Source organism: Polyodon spathula, chromosome 21 (assembly GCF_017654505.1).
Source record: "Polyodon spathula isolate WHYD16114869_AA chromosome 21, ASM1765450v1, whole genome shotgun sequence".
Classification (NCBI taxonomy): Eukaryota; Metazoa; Chordata; class Actinopteri; order Acipenseriformes; family Polyodontidae; genus Polyodon; species Polyodon spathula.
This window is the reverse complement of record NC_054554.1, coordinates 30093060-30113753: the sequence shown is the minus strand read 5'-3', so window position 1 is coordinate 30113753 and position 20694 is coordinate 30093060. Positions and strand designations below refer to the sequence as shown.

The window sequence follows — 20694 nt, the reverse complement described above, 5'->3', positions numbered from 1 at the left end:
GATTTCAGAAAAAACAATGATGCGACTTCACTGGCGTTCAGAAGTCTCCAGCACGGTTTGCAAAAAGACTCCGGATCCCTGTGGCGTGCGCTCTAGTGGGGGCTCTCTGGGGAATACTCACAGGATCCAGACCAGGCTGTTGTGCAGGTCCGGGTCCACAGACTCCATGTCGTCCAGCGTGATGGGTTTGCCCAGCAGCTGCTTGTAGAAGGGCAAGGTGAAGCCCCCGTCGATGTAGTGCCCGTGAAACACCGCCATGCCCATGATGCGCCCCACGAAGTGGAAGTAGGACAGGTGCTCCTGGAAAGAAGGGGACCCGGTGAGAGTGTGGAGTGAGACTGAACGAGAGCTACTGAGTCAGCGGGGTGAGGAGGAGACCGAACGAGAGCTACAGAGTCAGCGGGGTGAGGAGGAGACTGAACGAGCGCTACAGCGTCAGCGGGGTGAGGAGACTGAACGAGAGCTACAGAGTCAGCGGGGTGAGGAGGAGACCGAACGAGACCTACAGAGTCAGCGGGGTGAGAAGGAGGAGGATACAAGCTCATAACGTTGAAAGCAGACAAGCCCAGCTCTCTAGCACAGCGGTTAAGACCCTACCTTGCTTGCTGGTGGTGTGCGCGGTCGCCGGTTTGAGCCCAGCTCTCTCGCACAGCGGTTAAGACCCTACCTTGCTTGCTGGTGGTGTGCGCGGTCGCCGGTTTGAGCCCAGCTCTCTCGCACATCGGTTAAGACCCTACCTTGCTTGCTGGTGGTGTGCGCGGTCGCCGGTTTGAGCCCAGCTCTCTCGCACAGCTCTCTCGCACAGCGGTTAAGACTCTACCTTGCTTGCTGGTGGTGTGCGCGGTCGCCGGTTTGAGCCCAGCTCTCTCGCACAGCGGTTAAGACCATACCTTGCTTGCTGGTGGTGTGCGCGGTCGCCGGTTTGAGCCCAGCTCTCTCGCACAGCGGTTAAGACCATACCTTGCTTGCTGGTGGTGTGCGCGGTCGCCGGTTTGAGCCCAGCTCTCTCGCACAGCGGTTAAGACTCTACCTTGCTTGCTGGTGGTGTGCGCGGTCGCCGGTTTGAGCCCAGCTCTCTCGCACAGCTCTCTCGCACAGCGGTTAAGACTCTACCTTGCTTGCTGGTGGCGTGCGCGGTCGCCGGTTTGAGCCCAGCTCTCTCGCACAGCGGTTAAGACCCTACCTTGCTTGCTGGTGGTGTGCGCGGTCGCCGGTTTGAGCCCAGCTCTCTCGCACAGCGGTTAAGACTCTACCTTGCTTGCTGGTGGTGTGCGCGGTCGCCGGTTTGAGCCCAGCGCCAGCTCTCTCGCACAGCGGTTAAGACTCTACCTTGCTTGCTGGTGGCGTGCGCGGCCGCCGGTTTGAGCCCAGCTCTCTCGCACAGCGGTTAAGACCCTACCTTGCTTGCTGGTGGTGTGCGCGGTCGCCGGTTTGAGCCCAGCTCTCTCGCACAGCGGTTAAGACTCTACCTTGCTTGCTGGTGGTGTGCGCGGTCGCCGGTTTGAGCCCAGCTCTCTCGCACAGCGGTTAAGACCCTACCTTGCTTGCTGGTGGTGTGCGCGGTCGCCGGTTTGAGCCCAGCTCTCTCGCACAGCGGTTAAGACCCTACCTTGCTTGCTGGTGGTGTGCACGGTCGCCGGTTTGAGCCCAGCTCTCTCGCACAGTGGTTAAGACTCTACCTTGCTTGCTGGTGGTGTGCGCGGTCGCCGGTTTGAGCCCAGCTCTCTCGCACAGTGGTTAAGACTCTACCTTGCTTGCTGGTGGTGTGCTCGGTCGCCGGTTTGAGCCCAGCTCTCTGTGCACGGGGTTCACTTGCATTGCTTCTATACAGGCTGGACTTGATCCGCATACAATAAAGCTCACTGAGAACAGGTCTGTGATATAGGAGAGGTCTGCCTGTTGTTTCTGTCTGGATTATTAAAAGCTGCTCCGCTGTGGGCTGGTCTGACAGACCCCGGGCAGCATCGGTCTTCGAGTGCCTTTATCTAAGGGGCATTAAGCTGTCTGAGATGTGTGCCAGTCAGGGGCCCACGAGACAAGCTGTGCATGACTGAAACATTCTCAATCATCCGTCACAATCCCCAGGAGACATCCAGGAATCCAGAGCACGAAACTACGCAGAGTCACAAAGGGTCATCAGCATGCCAGCTGCACAGCTCTATTAAAGAGATGCTTGTGCAAGCTCCCTGGCTCTCTCTCGTTCTCTCCCAAGCTGTCTATAATGTGATAACAGGCGTGTGTGTGAGTGTGTCCGCCCTGCTCTTACCGGGTTGACAGCAGAGTCTGGGTTGATCTGCAGGGTGTAGATGTCGTCCCGTGAGTACTGGAACAGGCCGTAGTACGGATTCAGCATCTCGTGAGACAGCAGGTACAGCCACTCCCTGCCAACGACAAAAACAAGCGCTGTCGGTACTGTGTGTCACACAACAAAGGGCAAGGAAAACGGCTACATACAGCTGTGCTGCTGTTGCATAGTGTCACCACAAGAGGGCAACGCTCTCGAATTAGATCCAGTAAATAATAAAGCTGACTGAAGCTGTGTGTGTGTTTCAAGTTTGGATAGCACAAGGAGATTTAAAGAAAAAAAAAAAAAAAAAGACGTGCTTTTAGGACTGATTTAGAGCTGCCTTATTCAGATTTAATAATAATCCACATACCAGGCTTGCACATGTGAAACTTCAGTATTTTTTATCTATATAATATAACATTAGAAGCTTGATTTCAAAGATCTGCTGTCTTGCCCACGTGAGGGCTGCAGATTGGATATCATATGAATCCACTGTATTAACTAATGGAACAGGATTAATGTGAGCTGCAGGCTGTGTTCCTACCTGGCCACCCCTCCATAATCCAGGCCATCCTCTCCTCTGAACTTCACCATCAGTCTCTTCCACAGGTCCTTCGGCCTCATCTTCATCACCTGCCTGTACGACTCCTGCAACGACACGGGGACTGGGTTAGAATGAGAGATAGATATACACACACACATAGGACTGGGTTAGAATGAGATATGCACACAGGAGTGGGTTAGAATGAGAGATAGATATACACACACACACACACAGGATTGGGTTACAATGAGACATACACAAACACACAGGACTGGGTTAGAATGAGAGATACACACACATAGGACTGGGTTAGAATGAGATACACACACATAGGACTGGGTTAGAATGAGATACACAAACACAGGACTGGGTTAGAATGAGAGATACACACACATAGGACTGGGTTAGAAAGAGATACACACACATGACTGAGTTAGAATGAGAGATACACACAGGGCTGGGTTACAATGAGGTACACAAACACAGGACTGGGTTAGAATGAGAGATACACACACACAGGACTGGGTTACAATGAGATACACACACACACACACAGTCACGGGGTGTGTGAACCAGGCAGAGTGAATCTTTAGAATACTGAAGCCAGCTCAACACATCTAATAGGGATGGGCTGGACTGGGTCATACTCAGTTAGACTAGAATCTGCAGAGAGAGCTTCAAGCACACACCTACCGAGTCTGAGTGCTTAGGACACAAACGCACATTATCTTGTGCTGAGAACTTGGCTCAAAAATGCCACTTCATGTTCTCATGCGTTTTTTTGTTGGTTTTGTTTTTTCACACTACGCCCACCAGTTTCAATGCAAGTGAGTCAGTGCAGCGTCTCATTGTGCTGCCAGGGAAATGCCTAGAGTGGGGACTTGCCAGTCACTGAGCAGGTTAAACAGCGGCCACTGAAGTAATTCAATAAAACACAAAGCTCTGTGTGAACTTCCACTCCTTAAAACAGGAGCCCTCAGCACCAAGCAGCAGTGAGGGGACGGACGGGAGAGGACAGGCTGGGCACTTTCTAGCAAACTCCCAATGAAGGAGCTGCTGAACCACCTCCAGCAGCCACATCCTGCCCTCGTTTCCTTTGAAAACCAGGCTGTTTATTAGCAAACACGTTCCAGGAACTGCTGTAGAAACAACTGTTAATGAACTTGTGTATCAACGAGGTCCGATAAAGGAATCGCTGAGCCGTCTCCTACCAGCACCACCAACAAAGGTGCGCTTTTATTTTTTTTAGTTCATATACAGATATACATATATTTTAACCCTTAAAAGAGTGAGCGTTGGTAGTTGTGCATGTATGTGTGTCTGTGTGTCTGCGCATGTGCCTGTGTGTGTCTGTGTGTGTGCGCCTGTGTGCACGCATGTCTGTGTGAATGCCCACACTGCTCCCCCCTGCTGGTCACCTCGAAGATCTCTTCCCGGGAGACCTCAATGCGGCAGTGCCCTGCCTGGGGCTGCTGCTGGGAGAGCTCCTGTCGCAGGATCTTCAGTTTGTGCACCAGGTCGCGTTTGTACTTTGGCACGGTGAGGCACTCCGCCTCCTCGGGGAGCTGGCTGGGGGGCATCACGGGCAGCGGCTGCTGCTGCTGCTGCTGCTGCTGCTGCTGCTCCTTCACCTGGTTTTGCCTGCTGTGTGGAGGTGGGAGGGAAGGAGGGAGGGAGGAAGAGGAAGAGAGATCAGAACAGACCTGAGCAACACAAGGAGCATTCAGGATGAGCGTCACTGAGATACGGCAATCCACATGGCAAGGTTTGCACACAGTACTCCTCAAGCATTATCTTCAGTCAGTCCTAATGAGTTCTAGAGGCCACATGAAATCCCTCGACTGACTGTTTTGCACAGGACTGTGGCACATAGAGAAACTAGGTAGAGCAACTACTACAGCTGCAGATACACACCACGCGATTCATTTAGGGAGGCTGGAAAAATATTGTGCTGTTGTGCAGTCATCCAACATGGCAAACTCGATGGCTGGCGGTGAAGCCACAACCTCACAGAGACAGCACTCCCTTACGGTGCAGCCACGTCTCCCTGCTAACTCAAGAAGCAGACTGCATGTGTGCACGGTAGGCTGCACAGCCTGGGAAGTCTGGGAACATGAAAATATAAAGCTATTCCACCAAACCAGCGACACAGTCATCTCAGGAAATGTCCAGCACAGAGGGAGGACAGACACCACTCCTACCAAGGGTGCATCGTACTGCATTACAGCATTATCAGAGACCGCTTCTACCATCGTACTGCATTACAGCATCATCAGAGACCGCTCCTACCATCGTACTGCATTACAGCATCATCAGAGACCGCTCCTACCATCGTACTGCATGACAGCATCATCAGAGACCGCTCCTACCATCGTACTGCATTACAGCATCATCAGAGACCGCTCCTACCATTGTACTGCTTTACAGCATCATCAGGGGGCGCTCCTACCATCGTACTGCTTTACAGCATCATCAGGGGGCGCTCCTACCATCGTACTGCATTACAGCATCATCAGGGGGCGCTCCTACCATCGTACTGCATTACAGCATCATCAGGGGCCGCTCCTACCATCGTACTGCATTACAGCATCATCAGGGGCCGCTCCTACCATCGTACTGCATTACAGCATCATCAGAGACCGCTCCTACCATCGTACTGCATTACAGCATCATCAGAGACCGCTCCTACCATCGTACTGCATTACAGCATCATCAGAGACCGCTCCTACCATCGTACTGCATTACAGCATCATCAGAGACCGCTCCTACCATCGTACTGCATTACAGCATCATCAGAGACCGCTCCTACCATCGTACTGCATTACAGCATTATCAGAGACACCTCCTACCATCGTACTGCATTACAGTATTATCAGAGACCGCTCCTACCATCGTACTGCATTACAGCATTATCAGAGACCGCTCCTACCATCGTACTGCATTACAGCATTATCAGAGACACCTCCTACCATCGTACTGCATTACAGCATTATCAGAGACACCACATCTTACTGCAAGGAAGAACAACACTAGTTTAAAACATAAAAAGTCTGATTAATAAAAGACAGAAAGAACACTTTGCTTTCAACTCTCTCATTTAGAACTACGGAACTGTTTGATTGTCTGGATTCATCTTTCACAGACGAACAGGAAAGCCAGTCTGATGGATTTGTGTTTTATTATTCTTATCATCACGGCTACAAACCTGCTCTCAAACCAAGACGGAGAGTGAACTTCTGAACCCAAACCATCTGAACAATCCCGTTCAAGAGTTCCTTTGAAGCTGGCATGAAAACTCCTCAGCCGGTGCCAAGACCCAGACATCCAGACTCAAAAGCCTCTTTTTGAATTCAATAGTACTGTATTATGTGTCCACTGGCCCTCAGCGTTTCAGGAGAACTGCAACCGTATTAGAACAGCTGAGCTCTGCTTAACTGAGGAACAATGAAGAGCCAGTGTAGCCTCCCACAGCAGAGTCATTTCTATTGGAGACTCCGCTTGCGAGATTGAAAACGAGATTACAATTAGGAAAGGAGGCTTGTTCGTGGGATTTACAGCTGCATTACAGTTAAGATATGGAGGATTTAAAACAGAATTGCAAATTGTGGCAAACTGTAAAAAAATGCCTCCACACAAAAACCCCAGAAGAATGTGCCCATGAGCATAAGGATTTCTGTGTGGAAGACAGCAACGGAAGGAAGGTACAATTTAAGTACTGTCCAGTTACTGTACATATTTTGATAGAAAATGTTGACAGCCTTTTGGAAAGTAACCGAAAACAAAAATTTCACACAACTTATAAAAAGCCCCCCCCCCCCCCCCCCCCCCCCCCCCCCCCCCCCCCCCCCCCCCCCCCCCCCCCCCCCCCCCCCCCCCCCCCCAACCCACCCCCCCCCCCGAGAATAGCTAAAAATAAGAATCAAAAAAATGAAATGACTAAAAACTGGAAAACAGAAGCCCTAATTCTAAAGAATTTAGTGAGTTTCAGCAGAGCTGGAAAGCGTTTTTGTCTATGTGTCTCTGACATGGATGTGGATGTGTGTGCGTGAGCAGAGCTGGGGACTGGACGACAGAGGAATTGAAGACAGCCCGTCCCTTTCACAAGCGCTGCAGCATCTGTGAATCTGAAGTGCAGGAGTGCTGACGCCGAGCTTCTGTCGCATACCATCCCCTCCCCAGACGTTTGTTTTCCACCTTCTCAAACGCAGCACCGTGCCAAGGGCTGTGCTTCAGATCCGAGTTCAGCACCGCAGTGTGTTTGAAAGGGTCTGCCTGGGAGAGGCTCTGCTTCCAGACTGCTGTTTGTGTTGGCACTCCAGCGTGGAGCTTGTCCCTGTACCTGAAGAGTCTGGACCACAGGAATGTGGGATTTTAACATGCAGCTAACTACCCAATGTGGAGAAACAGAAACCGCTCTGGCAACAGTGGAAACTTGAATGCAGCTACTTTTTCCTGAAACCAAATCTATTTTAACTCCGTACAGAGGTTTCCATTCACCAGGGTCATACAGCGTTCAGTCTGTCTGTGTCTCTGTGTTAGTCTGTATGCCTCTCTCTGTATGTCTGTCTGGATGCCTCTGTCTGTCTGTCTGTCTCTCTGTTTGTCTGTCACACCACGCTTGTTTTCGGATTTCTTGGATGTTTGGCTTCAAGCTAAATTACATCCGTACACAAATCTAGAAAGCGTTTGTTTTGTCAGATTTGCGTTTCCTTGTACAGCATTTCATTCGGTAATGCTTTACTTCTCTGATTCCTGGTGTGTAGCTGGTTCTGGGTGTGTCACTCCCTGGCACTATGCCACTGTGCTCGTTCGGATGCAGGCTGGCACGGCGGGTGAACTCAGACTGCCATACTTGTGATGCCCAGGTCAAGCACAGCTAACTGTCTGTGCCCTGTTCCGATTATCTTTCCACAGTACAATACCCTACCCTAACCCAGCTCCTCCTGTACCAGCGACAGAGGAATGGGAACACAGCGCTCTTCATTTGTTTTGTTCTTTTGGAATTAAAAACTGGTTTCAAACCAGGCATGTAAGTGGCTTTTGTTTCTTGTTATTTTCTTCAGCTGGTACAATGTCATTCCATGTCCTTAGACAATAGTACCACCTACCAGACTGATTCCTTTTCTTTAAGACTGTGAGATTGAAAGACCACAGACATTGAGGGAGTGACCGAGCGAGAGAGAGAGAGAGAGAACGAGACAGAGAGAGAGAGAGAGCGAGTAGAGAAAAGATAGTGACTGAGATAGACTGAACCCCCCCCCTCCTTCTCCTGAGCCCTCCCCAGTTTCCTGTTCCTATGCCCAGCAGACACTCCCCATAAGCCTTGGGGAACTTCGCTCAGGTCACTCAGTCCATCAGGAAGTCTCATCCTATCATTTCCTGCACACTCGACTCAAACAAGGAAGCAGCCAGGAAAACAACGGTGGGGGGGGGGTCACCCAAACAGAGCCCAGAGTCTGGATACTGTCCTGAACTACACCAAGCACGAGGAAGCAGGGGGCACCCAAACAGAGCCCAGAGTCTGGATACTGTCCTGAACTACACCAAGCCCGAGGAAGCAGGGGGCACCCAAACAGAGCCCAGAGTCCGGATACTATCCTGAACTACACCAAGCACGAGGAAGCAGGGGGCACCCAAACAGAGCCCAGAGTCCGGATACTATCCTGAACTACACCAAGCCCGAGGAAGCAGGGGGCACCCAAACAGAGCCCAGAGTCCGGATACTGTCCTGAACTACACCAAGCCCGAGGAAGCAGGGGGCACCCAAACAGAGCCCAGAGTCCGGATACTGTCCTGAACTACACCAAGCACGAGGAAGCAGGGGGCACCCAAACAGAGCGCAGAGTCCGGATACTGTCCTGAACTACACCAAGCCCGAGGAAGCAGGGGGCACCCAAACAGAGCGCAGAGTCCGGATACTGTCCTGAACTACACCAAGCACGAGGAAGCAGGGGGCACCCAAACAGAGCCCAGAGTCCGGATACTGTCCTGAACTACACCAAGCACGAGGAAGCAGGGGAAATCCAAACAGAGCCCAGAGTCCGGATACTATCCTGAACTACACCAAGCACGAGGAAGCAGGGGGCACCCAAACAGAGCCCAGAGTCCGGATACTGTCCTGAACTACACCAAGCACGAGGAAGCAGGGGGCACCCAAACAGAGCCCAGAGTCCGGATACTGTCCTGAACTACACCAAGCACGAGGAAGCAGGGGGCACCCAAACAGAGCGCAGAGTCCGGATACTGTCCTGAACTACACCAAGCACGAGGAAGCAGGGGGCACCCAAACAGAGCCCAGAGTCCGGATACTGTCCTGAACTACACCAAGCCCGAGGAAGCAGGGGGCACCCAAACAGAGCCCAGAGTCCGGATACTGTCCTGAACTACACCAAGCCCGAGGAAGCAGGGGGCACCCAAACAGAGCGCAGAGTCCGGATACTGTCCTGAACTACACCAAGCACGAGGAAGCAGGGGGCATCCCATTGTGCAGCTCCCACACAATTATCCTCAAACATTTCAATTCCTGCAAAAGTTAACACCGAAAACTAGGAGAAAGGTAAACTGCCGGTCTCTACAAGTCTCCTGAGGCAGGCTGTGTTCAAAACAGCAGTGTGATTTATTACTGTACACCAGCGGTTCCCAGCCCCGGTCCTGGGGACCCCTGTGGCTGCTGGTTTTCACTCTAGCTGAGCTCTCAGTTACTGAACTAGACCCTTAATTGAATGATCATTTGCTTAATTAGACCTTTTGAATTGTTCTCAGTTGCAGAGTTCAAGTTATTTATAAAATGTTATAGCTAACTTGAAATCTGCAACTGTTTAAGAGCTGAAAACAAGTACAAGCAGGAGAGACTGCCGGAAGAACACCAGAGAAACATCTGGGAAAGACATGACACCATGTAGCCAAGGCCAAGGCACGCTGCTGCTGCTGCCTGTACACTACTCTGGACCTCTCTGCACTGTATGTTTCACTGTATTATAAATCATGTTCCCTTATGTAAGTGACCTACTATTCAAATCCAAATGCGCACGCGCACACACACACACTGACACACAGAGAGAAACACACACTGACCCAGAAATACTCACACACACACACACACAAACACACACACACACCAAAATACACACTGACATGCACACACACTGACATGTACACACACACACAAACACACTCGCGCACACAGAAACACACGCTGACACACGCACACACAGAAAGACACACTGACATAGAAATACGCACACTGACACACACAGAAACACACAAACACACACACTCGCACACACACACAGACACCCTTTAGAAATGCACAGCCAGACATCGGTCAATTTGATGTGTACTGTTATGCTATAGTGTAAATGCTATTGCATAAAATAACACATCAACACAAAAGAAATCATACAAAAACCTGTTAGTAGAGAAGAAAGCCCTTTCTAACTGATACACACTGTTGAACAGCCCTCACTGTTAAGATACATTCCGTGATGGGTGTATTGTTGTAAGCTTTTTGTCATAATAAAATAATAGACATTCTTCAGCAAAGTCAACACATAAAAAAGAGAAATATGATCTCAAGTCCTGTCCAGCTATGTGAAATATGTCCGAAAAGACATTTTGCAATTACCAGCCTTGCCAAAAAGACAGCTCTGCAGCAGCTTAACTCTTACACTAGCAGCACGGATGAGACAACAGTGCAATTAGACTGCTCTACATTACTGAGAACATCTGCCTTGTGCATTATTTGAACAGCTGTGCCGAGGAATAAGACCAGCAGCCCCAGGAACGCCTCTCTGCTCTACACGCAGCCAGCCTCTCCCAAGCTTCCACACGAAGCCTAGCTTGGAGCTCACTGTACTTCAACACACCAAGTTCAGCCAAGATCACAACCCATTAATCCAACAGCAGAAACATCACGCTGGCATGAGCTGTGCCGGAAGACAAACCGCTCTTCTACAAAAAGCAGGTTCTGCACACCTCTGCAGACGGACGTTCTTCACCGCAGGTAAAATGTAACCGTTTCTTACTCATGTCAAACTTCACAGTGTTACTGGCTAGTTTTTATGTTTTTGTTTTTCTTCTTTCTAACAGCACTCCCTATAGACAAATGAAAAGCTGGGAGAAATATATTATCATCATCAGGAATCCATCTATGAGATTGTTTTTTTTTTTTTTAACTAATCTCACACCTAACCCCCAAACTGCAAAACAACTAAAACACACCAGTGCTGTTAAACACAGTCTCATCACTGGAAACTGATTAAACTCCAAATCAAAATCGCAATAACCATGCATAAAGTTCTATGAAGCTAGGCCATAGAAAGCAAAACACATAAGGTAATTAAAGAGAGTCAAATGCACTGAAAAGGGAGAACAGGATCGGAACAAATCAAATTCTTGGCAGGGAGGCTGTCCTGACTAGACACCTGCAGAGAGAGCCACCCCAGAGCAGGTCCCCCCCAGAGAGACTCCCTCAGAGCAGGGCCCTCCAGAGAGACTGCTCCAGAGCAGGGCCCCCCAGAGAGACTCCCCCTAGAGCAGGAACCCCCCCCCCCAACTGGGAAGATGACCCTCCCCATCTCTGCATGTATGGATATTACCTTATGTTATTGTTTTTGCTCTCCATGCTGCCACGGGACCCCTTAGTCTTAGCACTGCTGAAACAGAAAGCAACGTCAGAGATACCATTCAAAAACTGAGGCTCGTCCACACGTGGATCGATCATTCACAGCATCAACTGCACGTATCAGACCCTCGAGAAGCCCAGCTGAGACACCAGTGCTGCAGCTTGAACCCATCCCAGCAGCCAGGTGCCACACAGCAGGCCAGTGGACGGCGAAGGATCAAAACCGCTTTCCTGCTTCTAATCCTGTGTCCTTTGCATTAACCACCAGGCCACGCTGCCACCTTTCTGCCTTCCGTGCCATCAGGACAATCGGTTCCAGCTTTCTCCGGTACTTACTTGAGCACGAGGTGCAGGTTTGCGGAGAGGCGGGGATCTGTGAACTGGGTGGTCCGGTTGTTGTGGTCCACGAAGTAGACTCGTCCTGTGGCCGTGTTACGGATCTCCCACCCAGGGGGCAGCGGTCCAAGTTCCTCGCAGTTCACGTTGCTAAGATCCCTAGAAAAACAAACAAGAAGTTTTAAAAGACCTCAGTGCTCATGCCCCGGGCCAAATCCACTCTTAGTGAGAGAAAACAATTCTAAGATATCTTTTAAAGAGAGGCATTTTTTAACTGAAACGTAATATTTTCAGCTGGAATCCTTTGCCGTCCCAAGATACTGTACAAACCCACAACAATGATGCAGGAGGCCTTGCCTGGGCTGTCATGAGTGATACAGGAGGTCTTGCCTGGGTTGCCATGACTCAATCTGCATTGTGAAAATTAGATAACAGTCTAACCCTGTCCAGCCTGTGACAGCGCTGTGTAAACCCTGTCCAGTCTGTGACAGCGCTGTGTAAACCCTGTCCAGTCTGTGACAGCGCTGTGTAAACCCTGTCCAGTCTATGACAGTGCCTCAGGGCTGGGGGACTGACAGACAAGGCTGAAGGAGGCTCTTACCTGGGTACCCGGGGGTCGTGCCATGTGCTGACTCCCGTCTGCGTGTGGAGGAAGTAAACCTGCCCCTGCTGCGTCGTTCTTTGTTCTGATAAAAGATTAAAAGAGGCGATTATTCTGAAAGCTGCTGACGCATGGTGCTGTGCCATGTGCTCAGCTCTCCCTGGCTCTGTCTCAGGCGCTCCGCCCTGTTACTGTGCAACCCCTCTGAGCCCCTCAATACCTCACCACACCAGCCCGTAGTCAAACAAAATACAAGATCTATGCACTGTGCAGTCCAATCTCCTGTTTACCCCCTTAAATACCAATGACAAGCAAGGTCCAGGGATGAGCCAGGATCCCGGGCTCTTGACTGCATTCCTGGCTGTGAAAAGGGTGAATCTATTGGGTTCTTATTTCAGTAGAAGTATGAAGATTGTTTTAGATCACAATCAACTGTTGTTTTACTGCTATAAAACGCACACACATACATACAAAACAGATAAAACCCACAGAAACCACAGTAACCTTTCAGCAGGATTGTGAAACAGCAACAAGAACAAGAACAACAAATCATCTATGATACAACACTGAAACTTGCACACAGCCTTCCAAAGATTAAGAAAGAGAGTTTCATTCCTGCAGTGCGGGAGCCAGTGCTTCTCACACACTGGGAATCTCAAGACAGAGACGTCATCAAGAAGTTATTTTCTCTACAGAGAGAAAGAGAACACGCGCTCATCCCTCGGAGTGTTTGCAAACACAGAAGGAGCACGCCTTACAAAAACACATTTCCAACACCAGCTGCACCACTGCTCTTACAGCACCTCACCGCTCTGGTTTTTAAGGCTGCAGAGCTGCACAGAAAAGGGGCTTCTAGCAGGAGTGCTACCCACCCCCCCTGCTCAGCATTCCTACAGGCATGCATCACCACATGCCTACAGCCCTGCCAAATAAAACAGTTTTAATGACAAAGCCCTGGCCATGCTGTCCACTGCAATGATTTAAAAAAAACAAACTCCACCATGCACCAACGGATAACGTGCAGCCTTGCAGGTGTTCACAATGTAGCAACACTGTAAAGAAATGTAATAAAGTCAGTGGCAAACGTTTCAACTAGAAGTCTTTTTACAATGTCAAATCGATCAATCTATCGATCACATTATCTTTATGTAGCACCTTTCACAGCAAGGCCACCTCAAAGCACTTTGTCTTCAGTGCGCACCATGTCTCGGTTGGTTCCGACTCACCGTATCCCTCGGGCAGGTCGGGCGGGGTGTGCAGGTGGGTTCTGCTCATGTAGTTCCTGTGCCGCTGCGAGCGTACCCTCCTCTCCTGGGCCCGCGGGTCAGCGGCCTGTCCGCACGACGCCCCGTTCGTCCCCAGGATGGGCGTGTTCTCATCCACCAGGCAGCTCAGGGGACGCCCAGGACTCGAGTACTCCGAGGCGGGCCTGTGGGTTCAAATCAAACCAGGAAACAAACGACACAGCCGTCAGACACGAGAACGCGCAGCAGTTCAAAAGTGAGAGTTGACTTGTGATGCAAGAAAAGAGGACGTATATAAATGTCCATGAATCAGGCTTTTGGAGTGAAGAGGATTACTGTACTAAACTGCATATTTTACAAAAGAAAATAATTTAGGCAAGAAGTGTAATGTTTGTTGTAACACAATATTAAGCACAAGTCAAAATGTCAAAGCTCACAAAAATGTCTGCACAATAAATCTGGTAAGCAAGCGTTGCATGCATTTTTGTACAATTTGTTCAAGCTCTGGACTCTCCTATGGGCTTGGTGCACTGAAGCCTCAAAAACAAACGTTCTTTTCTGGCAGCACTCACTAAAAACTAATCAACAAGGGAGGAGAGAAATTCTGCCGAGATTTGAGAGCAAGAACTGTGGTAAAGGGCCATGCGGCCGCAGAGCACGAGGGAAGTGTCTGGTGATAAGGTGGCAGAGCCGAGAGCCCTTGAGAGCCGTGGAGTGCAGTATATATCAAAGTGAAAATATATATTAAAAAAAACCGACAATCAGAAATTTGCATGGCAATCTTAGATGGGAAGTTCCCCAGAAATCCGCTTCAAATACAAGGGCATCTGTACAGAACATTAACAGGAACAAGAATAAACAGCTGATCTACTGGAACTCCCTCCCACCACGTGACAACAGAGCGTTTCCCAACCTCCTTCTGAAGGCTTCATAGTTTACACTGGAATTGGGAATTGATTTTTTAAAAAGGAATCAGAATTGAAAAAAGGGAATCGATCCCAACCCTGCTGATGTGGCATAATTCAACCGACCCAGCTGCAAGCGAGACCCCAGACCCACAGTGCCAACCCAGGTCTGAACAGGGCCGGTCCCTACAGCTCTCAGCTTACCGCGTGGGCCTCTCCCACTGCGTGGTCCGGGTGATGTGGTTGAGATACTGGATCCGTCCGGACGCGGTCCTGCGCTCCTCCCAGCTAGACAGGGCACAGGGAGAGGAAGGCAATTAGAGCAGCTTCCACAAAGCTGCATCGCAAGCCACTACCAGCCACACCACCACCAGAAAGCAATCCACTACCGTGGAGCAGGCAGCACATTACAGGAGGCACCAGTCATGCACAGCCCGGAGACGGCATTTAAAGCCGTACCTGTGGATGGGTGCCAAGCCAGAGGGTTAGCAAAAAAATAAAACAAACAGGCCACAGGACTCTGCTCTCACTGTTGCTAGTGGGACCAGGGGGTGAGACAGTGCAAATCATTCAAGTTCCCTGATCACTGTGGCTGCAAAGCCTCTGCAGGTTCCACAAGCACTAGCACTCACCCGTCCGGTAAATCATTATCAAACAAGCGGCTGCAGTCCACCACCGGTCCTCCTGTGCCTATCCGATCTCTTGATTGGAGACTTACTGAGTAGAGAAACAAACAATCCACATGTAACTTGCTGCATCTCTCCAGGGTACTGTGTGCAACGCAAAGCACCCGGGACATGCCATGAGGATGGAGCGCTCCTCACACTGGATTAGCCATCAGTATCAGACCTCACGTCTTTATGATTACACATCAGTGCATTAGTATATGCCACAGAAATCCTGGTCTTGCCATTAGTCTGATATTAATGACTGATCAGTGTAACCCTTTTCAAGGAATGGCCAGTCAGGTTAAACAGAGTGATCTGCCACAGCACTCACCTACTATTTGCCCTCTCACAGTGTCATTGTCGTTGAGCCCAAGCTTGTTGAGGTCTAGTCTCTGATCTGTAAGAAGCAGATTGCAAAATAGCTGCATGAACTTCATTCTGAATGTGGGAGGACTGCACCAAGGAACTGAACCTAAACCAGCCTGCACATGAGAACACATTACAGATGACACTGATCCATATCAACCCACATTCAGAACCTGTACTGGAATACTGGAACACGCAAGATTCCAAAAGAACATTCCGTATAGAACAAGCCAACGCAATAGGGCACCCTGAACTATGACAAGGAACAGAAAAAGAAATCCTCTAGTCTGGTGTGAAAGGGATCAGTTCAGTCTGATGATGCATTCCCTGCCAACAATGTTCTAAATTGAGTAAAAACGTCGAGAATAAACCAGCCTCTGGCAACCAGACATGTTTGCAACTTATTTTTGTCTAAATGCACTGCTAATCTGTTTTGCACAGATGTCTAGACTGAAGCGGTGGAAGCAAAATGGTTACAAGATCAAAAGGCAGACGAGGCGTGGCTAAATGTATTTCATTTACTATTTATTATTAAACTCTTCAAACGGCCCCCTTACTCCATGCGGTTTTACTCGCATTGCTTTTTTAAATGTTAAAGAATCATTTAGCCTGGAAACATGACATTCGACCACAAAACTGTGGACAGAGGACTTCTGTCCACAAACATCCTCTTGTGCGTTACCTGCAATCAACTCCCCACCCTACAGTGATAGGGTGTTATTGCCGCAGTATGATTATTGCTGTGAGATTGTAAGAGGTGCCCAGTGTGTGTGGGGACACTGTTCTGTGCTTGTGTGTGATTGTAAGAGGTGCCCTGTGTGTGTGGGGACACTGTTCTGTGCTTGTGTGTGATTGTAAGAGGTGCCCTGTGTGTGTGGGGACACTGTTCTGTGCTTGTGTGTGATTGTAAGAGGTGCCCTGTGTGTGTGGGGACACTGTTCTGTGCTTGTGTGAGATTGTAAGAGGTGCCCTGTGTGTGTGGGGACACTGTTCTGTGCTTGTGTGAGATTCTAAGAGGTGCCCTGTGTGTGTGGGGACACTGTTCTGTGCTTGTGTGAGATTGTAAGAGGTGCCCTGTGTGTTTTGGGACACTGTTCTGTGCTTGTGTGAGATTGTAAGAGGTGCCCTGTGTGTGTGGGGACACTGTTCTGTGCTTGTGTGAGATTGTAAGAGGTGCCCTGTGTGTGTGGGGACACTGTTCTGTGCTTGTGTGAGATTGTAAGAGGTGCCCTGTGTGTGTGGGGACACTGTTCTGTGCTTGTGTGAGATTGTAAGAGGTGCCCTGTGTGTGAGGACACTGTTCTGTGCTGAGCTTGTATGACAGGATGATGATTTTTTTAGGTTAATCAGTGAGCTAATCCACAGTGTCCACGCAGCTGCATAATATTATTGAGCGATGATTAGAATGAAAGATGTTAAAAATTTTGAATGAGGTCACGTCCAAAATCAGCGTATACGTAAAAAATTCAAAATTTCTTTAGTAATCGACGTCTTTGGACTGTAAGCTGGTGTTTTGACCCTGTCTCCTGAAGATCAGTTGTTTTTATGATAACTCGCAATGGACCGTTAGTTGAGGTGGGACTGTCACATCCCACAATAACGCGCATGTGTGAAATAACGACACTCTACCATTCATCCACGGTCACACGTTTTTTGTTTGTTTGTGTTTTTCGACAAAAATGTTTCAGGGATGGAAATAAGACTCCTATTGCTTAGCAGTTTGATCCAGTCCTGGTTTTGCTATGAGTTTAATAAGACAAATACTGGGTGACAGACACGAACAACACACTAACATGTCTCACCGGACACACACACCCCTGTGACAAACACGTGAACACCCTGCTAACATTCTCCAACAGGCTCGTCAGACACCCATCTTACCTTCACGAACACACTCTAATTCTCCCACTGGACACCCTCACCCCTGTTACCAGACACGAACCCATCTCTCACATTCTAGAGTACACACAAAACCCTGTACACTTATGTCACACTCTAACATTCTCCACAGGACACACATACCCCTGTTGAAAGACACGAACACTGAATACTTCTGCCGGCGTGACCACACCGGACGTCCCACGACACGAACAGCACTCCTTTCATTAAACCACTGGTCACACAACACCCTCTGACAAGACCAACACACTCTACATTTGTCTACCACGAGACAGCCGACTCCTATGACAAGACACTGTCTGTTGTGTTGGTCCCTATCCTGTCTAACTAAAATGCTCTCCTGATTAGTCATTTCGTATTGAGGTTAATATTTTTAGAATGAAAGATGTTAAAAATTTAGACCGAACCATGCTGACCAGTGCAGGCTGGCAGTGCAGTGCAGTCAACTCATCTGCTCTCCTGCTGCATGGACCAGGGAGGGAAAGCCCTAGCAGCAGAGACCCAGCTAGTCAAAACAACCCACTGAGGGCGCCTGGCTGCCGGGGACATGACAGGCAACAAATTGGGGGTACACACCATTTCCACTTTGGGTGTGGCAGAGTACTTCAGGGCAAAAACAAAAAAAAAAGCTGAAAACTTGTATTCAGGAATGAAAATAAGACTTTAACTGCATAAACGTTTGATCCATTCCTGGTTTTGCTATGCGTTTAATAAGACAAACCTGAGTTTGTTCTCTATTATACACTGTGGCTGAACACACTTCACTGCCAAACCACTGGGTGCTGAGCAGCAAAAGTGAATGGAAGGCACTGGCAAAGCCTGGTGGAGAAGGAGCTCATTTTATTTTAAGGGAAATCTCCGGGGACCGTGAATTTACAGCACCAGTAAAAACCCCATTTATTTTGCAACTTGGCAGACTGTACTCAGGGCAGCTACATTGTGCTTGCAGTGTGCTAGCTGTGAAAGATTTGGGGCCAGTGTGGAGATTCTGATGTTTGAATTTGCTCTTCGGCTTAAATACTGCCTTGGACAGACAACACAACACAGACAGACAGACGCATACAGAGGACTAACGTAAAGCACCGTGAATTATCTGCATTTTCACTGATCCAGTGATCTGTGTTGGGCGGATCTCTCCTGTACTCACAGCCAGTGTCTTTCAGGCGGTTGATTGCGTTGGACAGGAGCCGGACGCAGCCCAGGAACCCGGCGCCTTGCTTCTTGTGGATCTTCTTGTGATTCCAAACACTTATTGTTATAGAGTCAGACTTCCCAATATACCTGGGAGGGGGAAACACAAACAAACACACATTTTATGTTATATATATATATATATGCACCAGTGGACCAGGGGGGAGAAGATTACTGGAAGAGACCGCTCAGCATCTGGACGAGTAACAAACCAGCTCTGGAAGGAGCCCAAGAAGAAGTGCAACTCAATTTAGAGGAAGCACGAACAAAGAAAGAATACCTGGCAAGCAATTAGTGCACCTTTGCAAGCCAATCCTCCTCCCTTTCCAGTTAGCAGGCACTGTAAAGCACAGGAGCCCGTTTCCTCCCTTTCCAGTTAGCAGGCATTGCTGTCCTACAGACAATACCGGGGTTTCCCCAAGCAGGCAGTCAGAACTCACCCACACACACTGTGTTCCCATCTTTCTGCCATCATTTCAGATGCAAACCACAAATACCCAAATGCTAATCCTGTTTATTTAAATTCTTAGACAAGTCCCAGACCAGTTTTATAATTATTACAGATTCTTCCCCCCTCCACCCCCCTGCTCTCTACAAACCAACCAATAACGCTCAGTGTGAATTACGATTCGAAAATCCTTACAACATCATCGCTGCTGTAGACGCGCATAACCACCGTGAGTGCCGCAGACAGCGAAACATAATTACAACGACATTAACGAAAAGTGACATTTCACAAACGCTGAACAGCATTGCATTGTTTTTGCAGATTTCTAGTTGCCCTGTTTTGAAGCTGATGAACAAGCAGATTATAATGCAGAGTATTTGCTTGTTGCAAAGTTTATTGGTTGTAAATGAAACCTCCATCCTTAATCATTCAAAACCCCTAAAGAGTACAAACAGAAGTGGTGATCAGCACTCCTCTGAGCCAGGCTGGCTGCACGATCCAGCTGGCTGGCACGGGACACATAACTCAGACTTCTTACACCTCTAGCCAACACAGTGTACCCATTTCAATATTTTAACATATTTCCCACATTGACGGAAAAACACAGCATATCTACACCGTGCGCAGTGAAAGAGAACTAATTTGAAGGAACAAAAGCCTTTATGTGGCTTAAAATAAGTTTTTTTTTTTACATTCTGCGCAAGCATACTTTTGTATACAGACAGACTGGAGATCAACGTTCCAGCAACGAGCTAGACCCCTAGAACTCCAGCCCTGTGCAAGCCCCTCATCATTCCTGCTCTAAATCAATACTCACAGGTCGTAGTGCTGGTTCCACTTGGGGTCAAGGGTATTCTTCACAGTGTCTGTAGAATGGCATTGTCCAGAGCCGTCCACCACCACCTTAGCAAAAGGGTCAGGAAGCCCTGTGGGTTCAATCACAAGAGATTCATATACTGAAGCACATCCAGCCAGCTGATGTACTAAAGCCTACTGAAAGCAGGCCTCGTTTGATGGCCACTTTGTTTACATGTACCTTTCCTCCAGGTAGTTGGCGCTGCGGAGACAAGCTCAAACTTTATATATCTCATGAGACAAATCCTTCTACTGAAACAACCCATCTCATTAGAACACTTAACAGTACAAATCTTTACATCTTCTGAGAAAATAAAGAACACTTACGAAAGAAGTCTTTCTTCACCAAGTTTTTGGCACATAAAACTGAAAAAAAAGAAGAAAAAAACATGTTCATAATCCAGGGGCTACTGCATGCATGGGGTTAATAGTCTAGAAATGTGTAGAACAGAGACCAGTTTGTAACCAGATCACATTTCAAGTTTTCAATTGCCATTACAAAATCACCACTGCAAGAATGCTATAATGAATAGGATGGGAGAACATATGTAGACTGTGAATTATTAACCAATGCCGTGGCCTTAATCCCCAGTAACTTTCGGCCACTTTGAAATACGTGGCTGAGGCACATTTTACTGACTGCGCACGTTTCAGGCCACTGAAGCTTAAAAGCGATCCCTGCTATAGCATACATATACCATTGCCCGATTCCTCACTACAAAACAAA

At 48.7% G+C, this 20694-nt stretch overlaps 1 protein-coding gene across 6 annotated transcripts in view; it reads right to left on the bottom strand.

Moving 5' to 3' along the window:
- Window positions 1–20384, bottom strand: part of LOC121296358 (E3 ubiquitin-protein ligase SMURF2-like) — a 22800-nt gene extending 2416 nt beyond the window's left edge. The window contains exons 1-14 of one of the 6 annotated variants that reach the window (XM_041221835.1): window positions 20295–20384; window positions 19930–20038; window positions 18621–18754; window positions 15540–15605; window positions 15173–15257; window positions 14745–14828; window positions 13618–13820; window positions 12392–12476; window positions 11791–11949; window positions 11429–11485; window positions 4250–4475; window positions 2832–2935; window positions 2267–2381; window positions 122–300 (exon numbers count right to left, since the gene is read on the bottom strand). In XM_041221835.1, coding sequence (XP_041077769.1) covers window positions 122–300; window positions 2267–2381; window positions 2832–2935; window positions 4250–4475; window positions 11429–11485; window positions 11791–11949; window positions 12392–12476; window positions 13618–13820; window positions 14745–14828; window positions 15173–15257; window positions 15540–15605; window positions 18621–18754; window positions 19930–20038; window positions 20295–20364 — 1676 coding nt within the window. In that variant the 5' untranslated portion in view covers window positions 20365–20384. The remainder of the gene's footprint in view (window positions 1–121; window positions 301–2266; window positions 2382–2831; window positions 2936–4249; window positions 4476–11428; window positions 11486–11790; window positions 11950–12391; window positions 12477–13617; window positions 13821–14744; window positions 14829–15172; window positions 15258–15539; window positions 15606–18620; window positions 18755–19929; window positions 20039–20294) is intronic. The other 5 variants (XM_041221837.1, XM_041221836.1, XM_041221838.1 and 2 more) reach the window with 5 other exon arrangements.
- Between the last annotated feature and the right edge of the window lie 310 nt (window positions 20385–20694).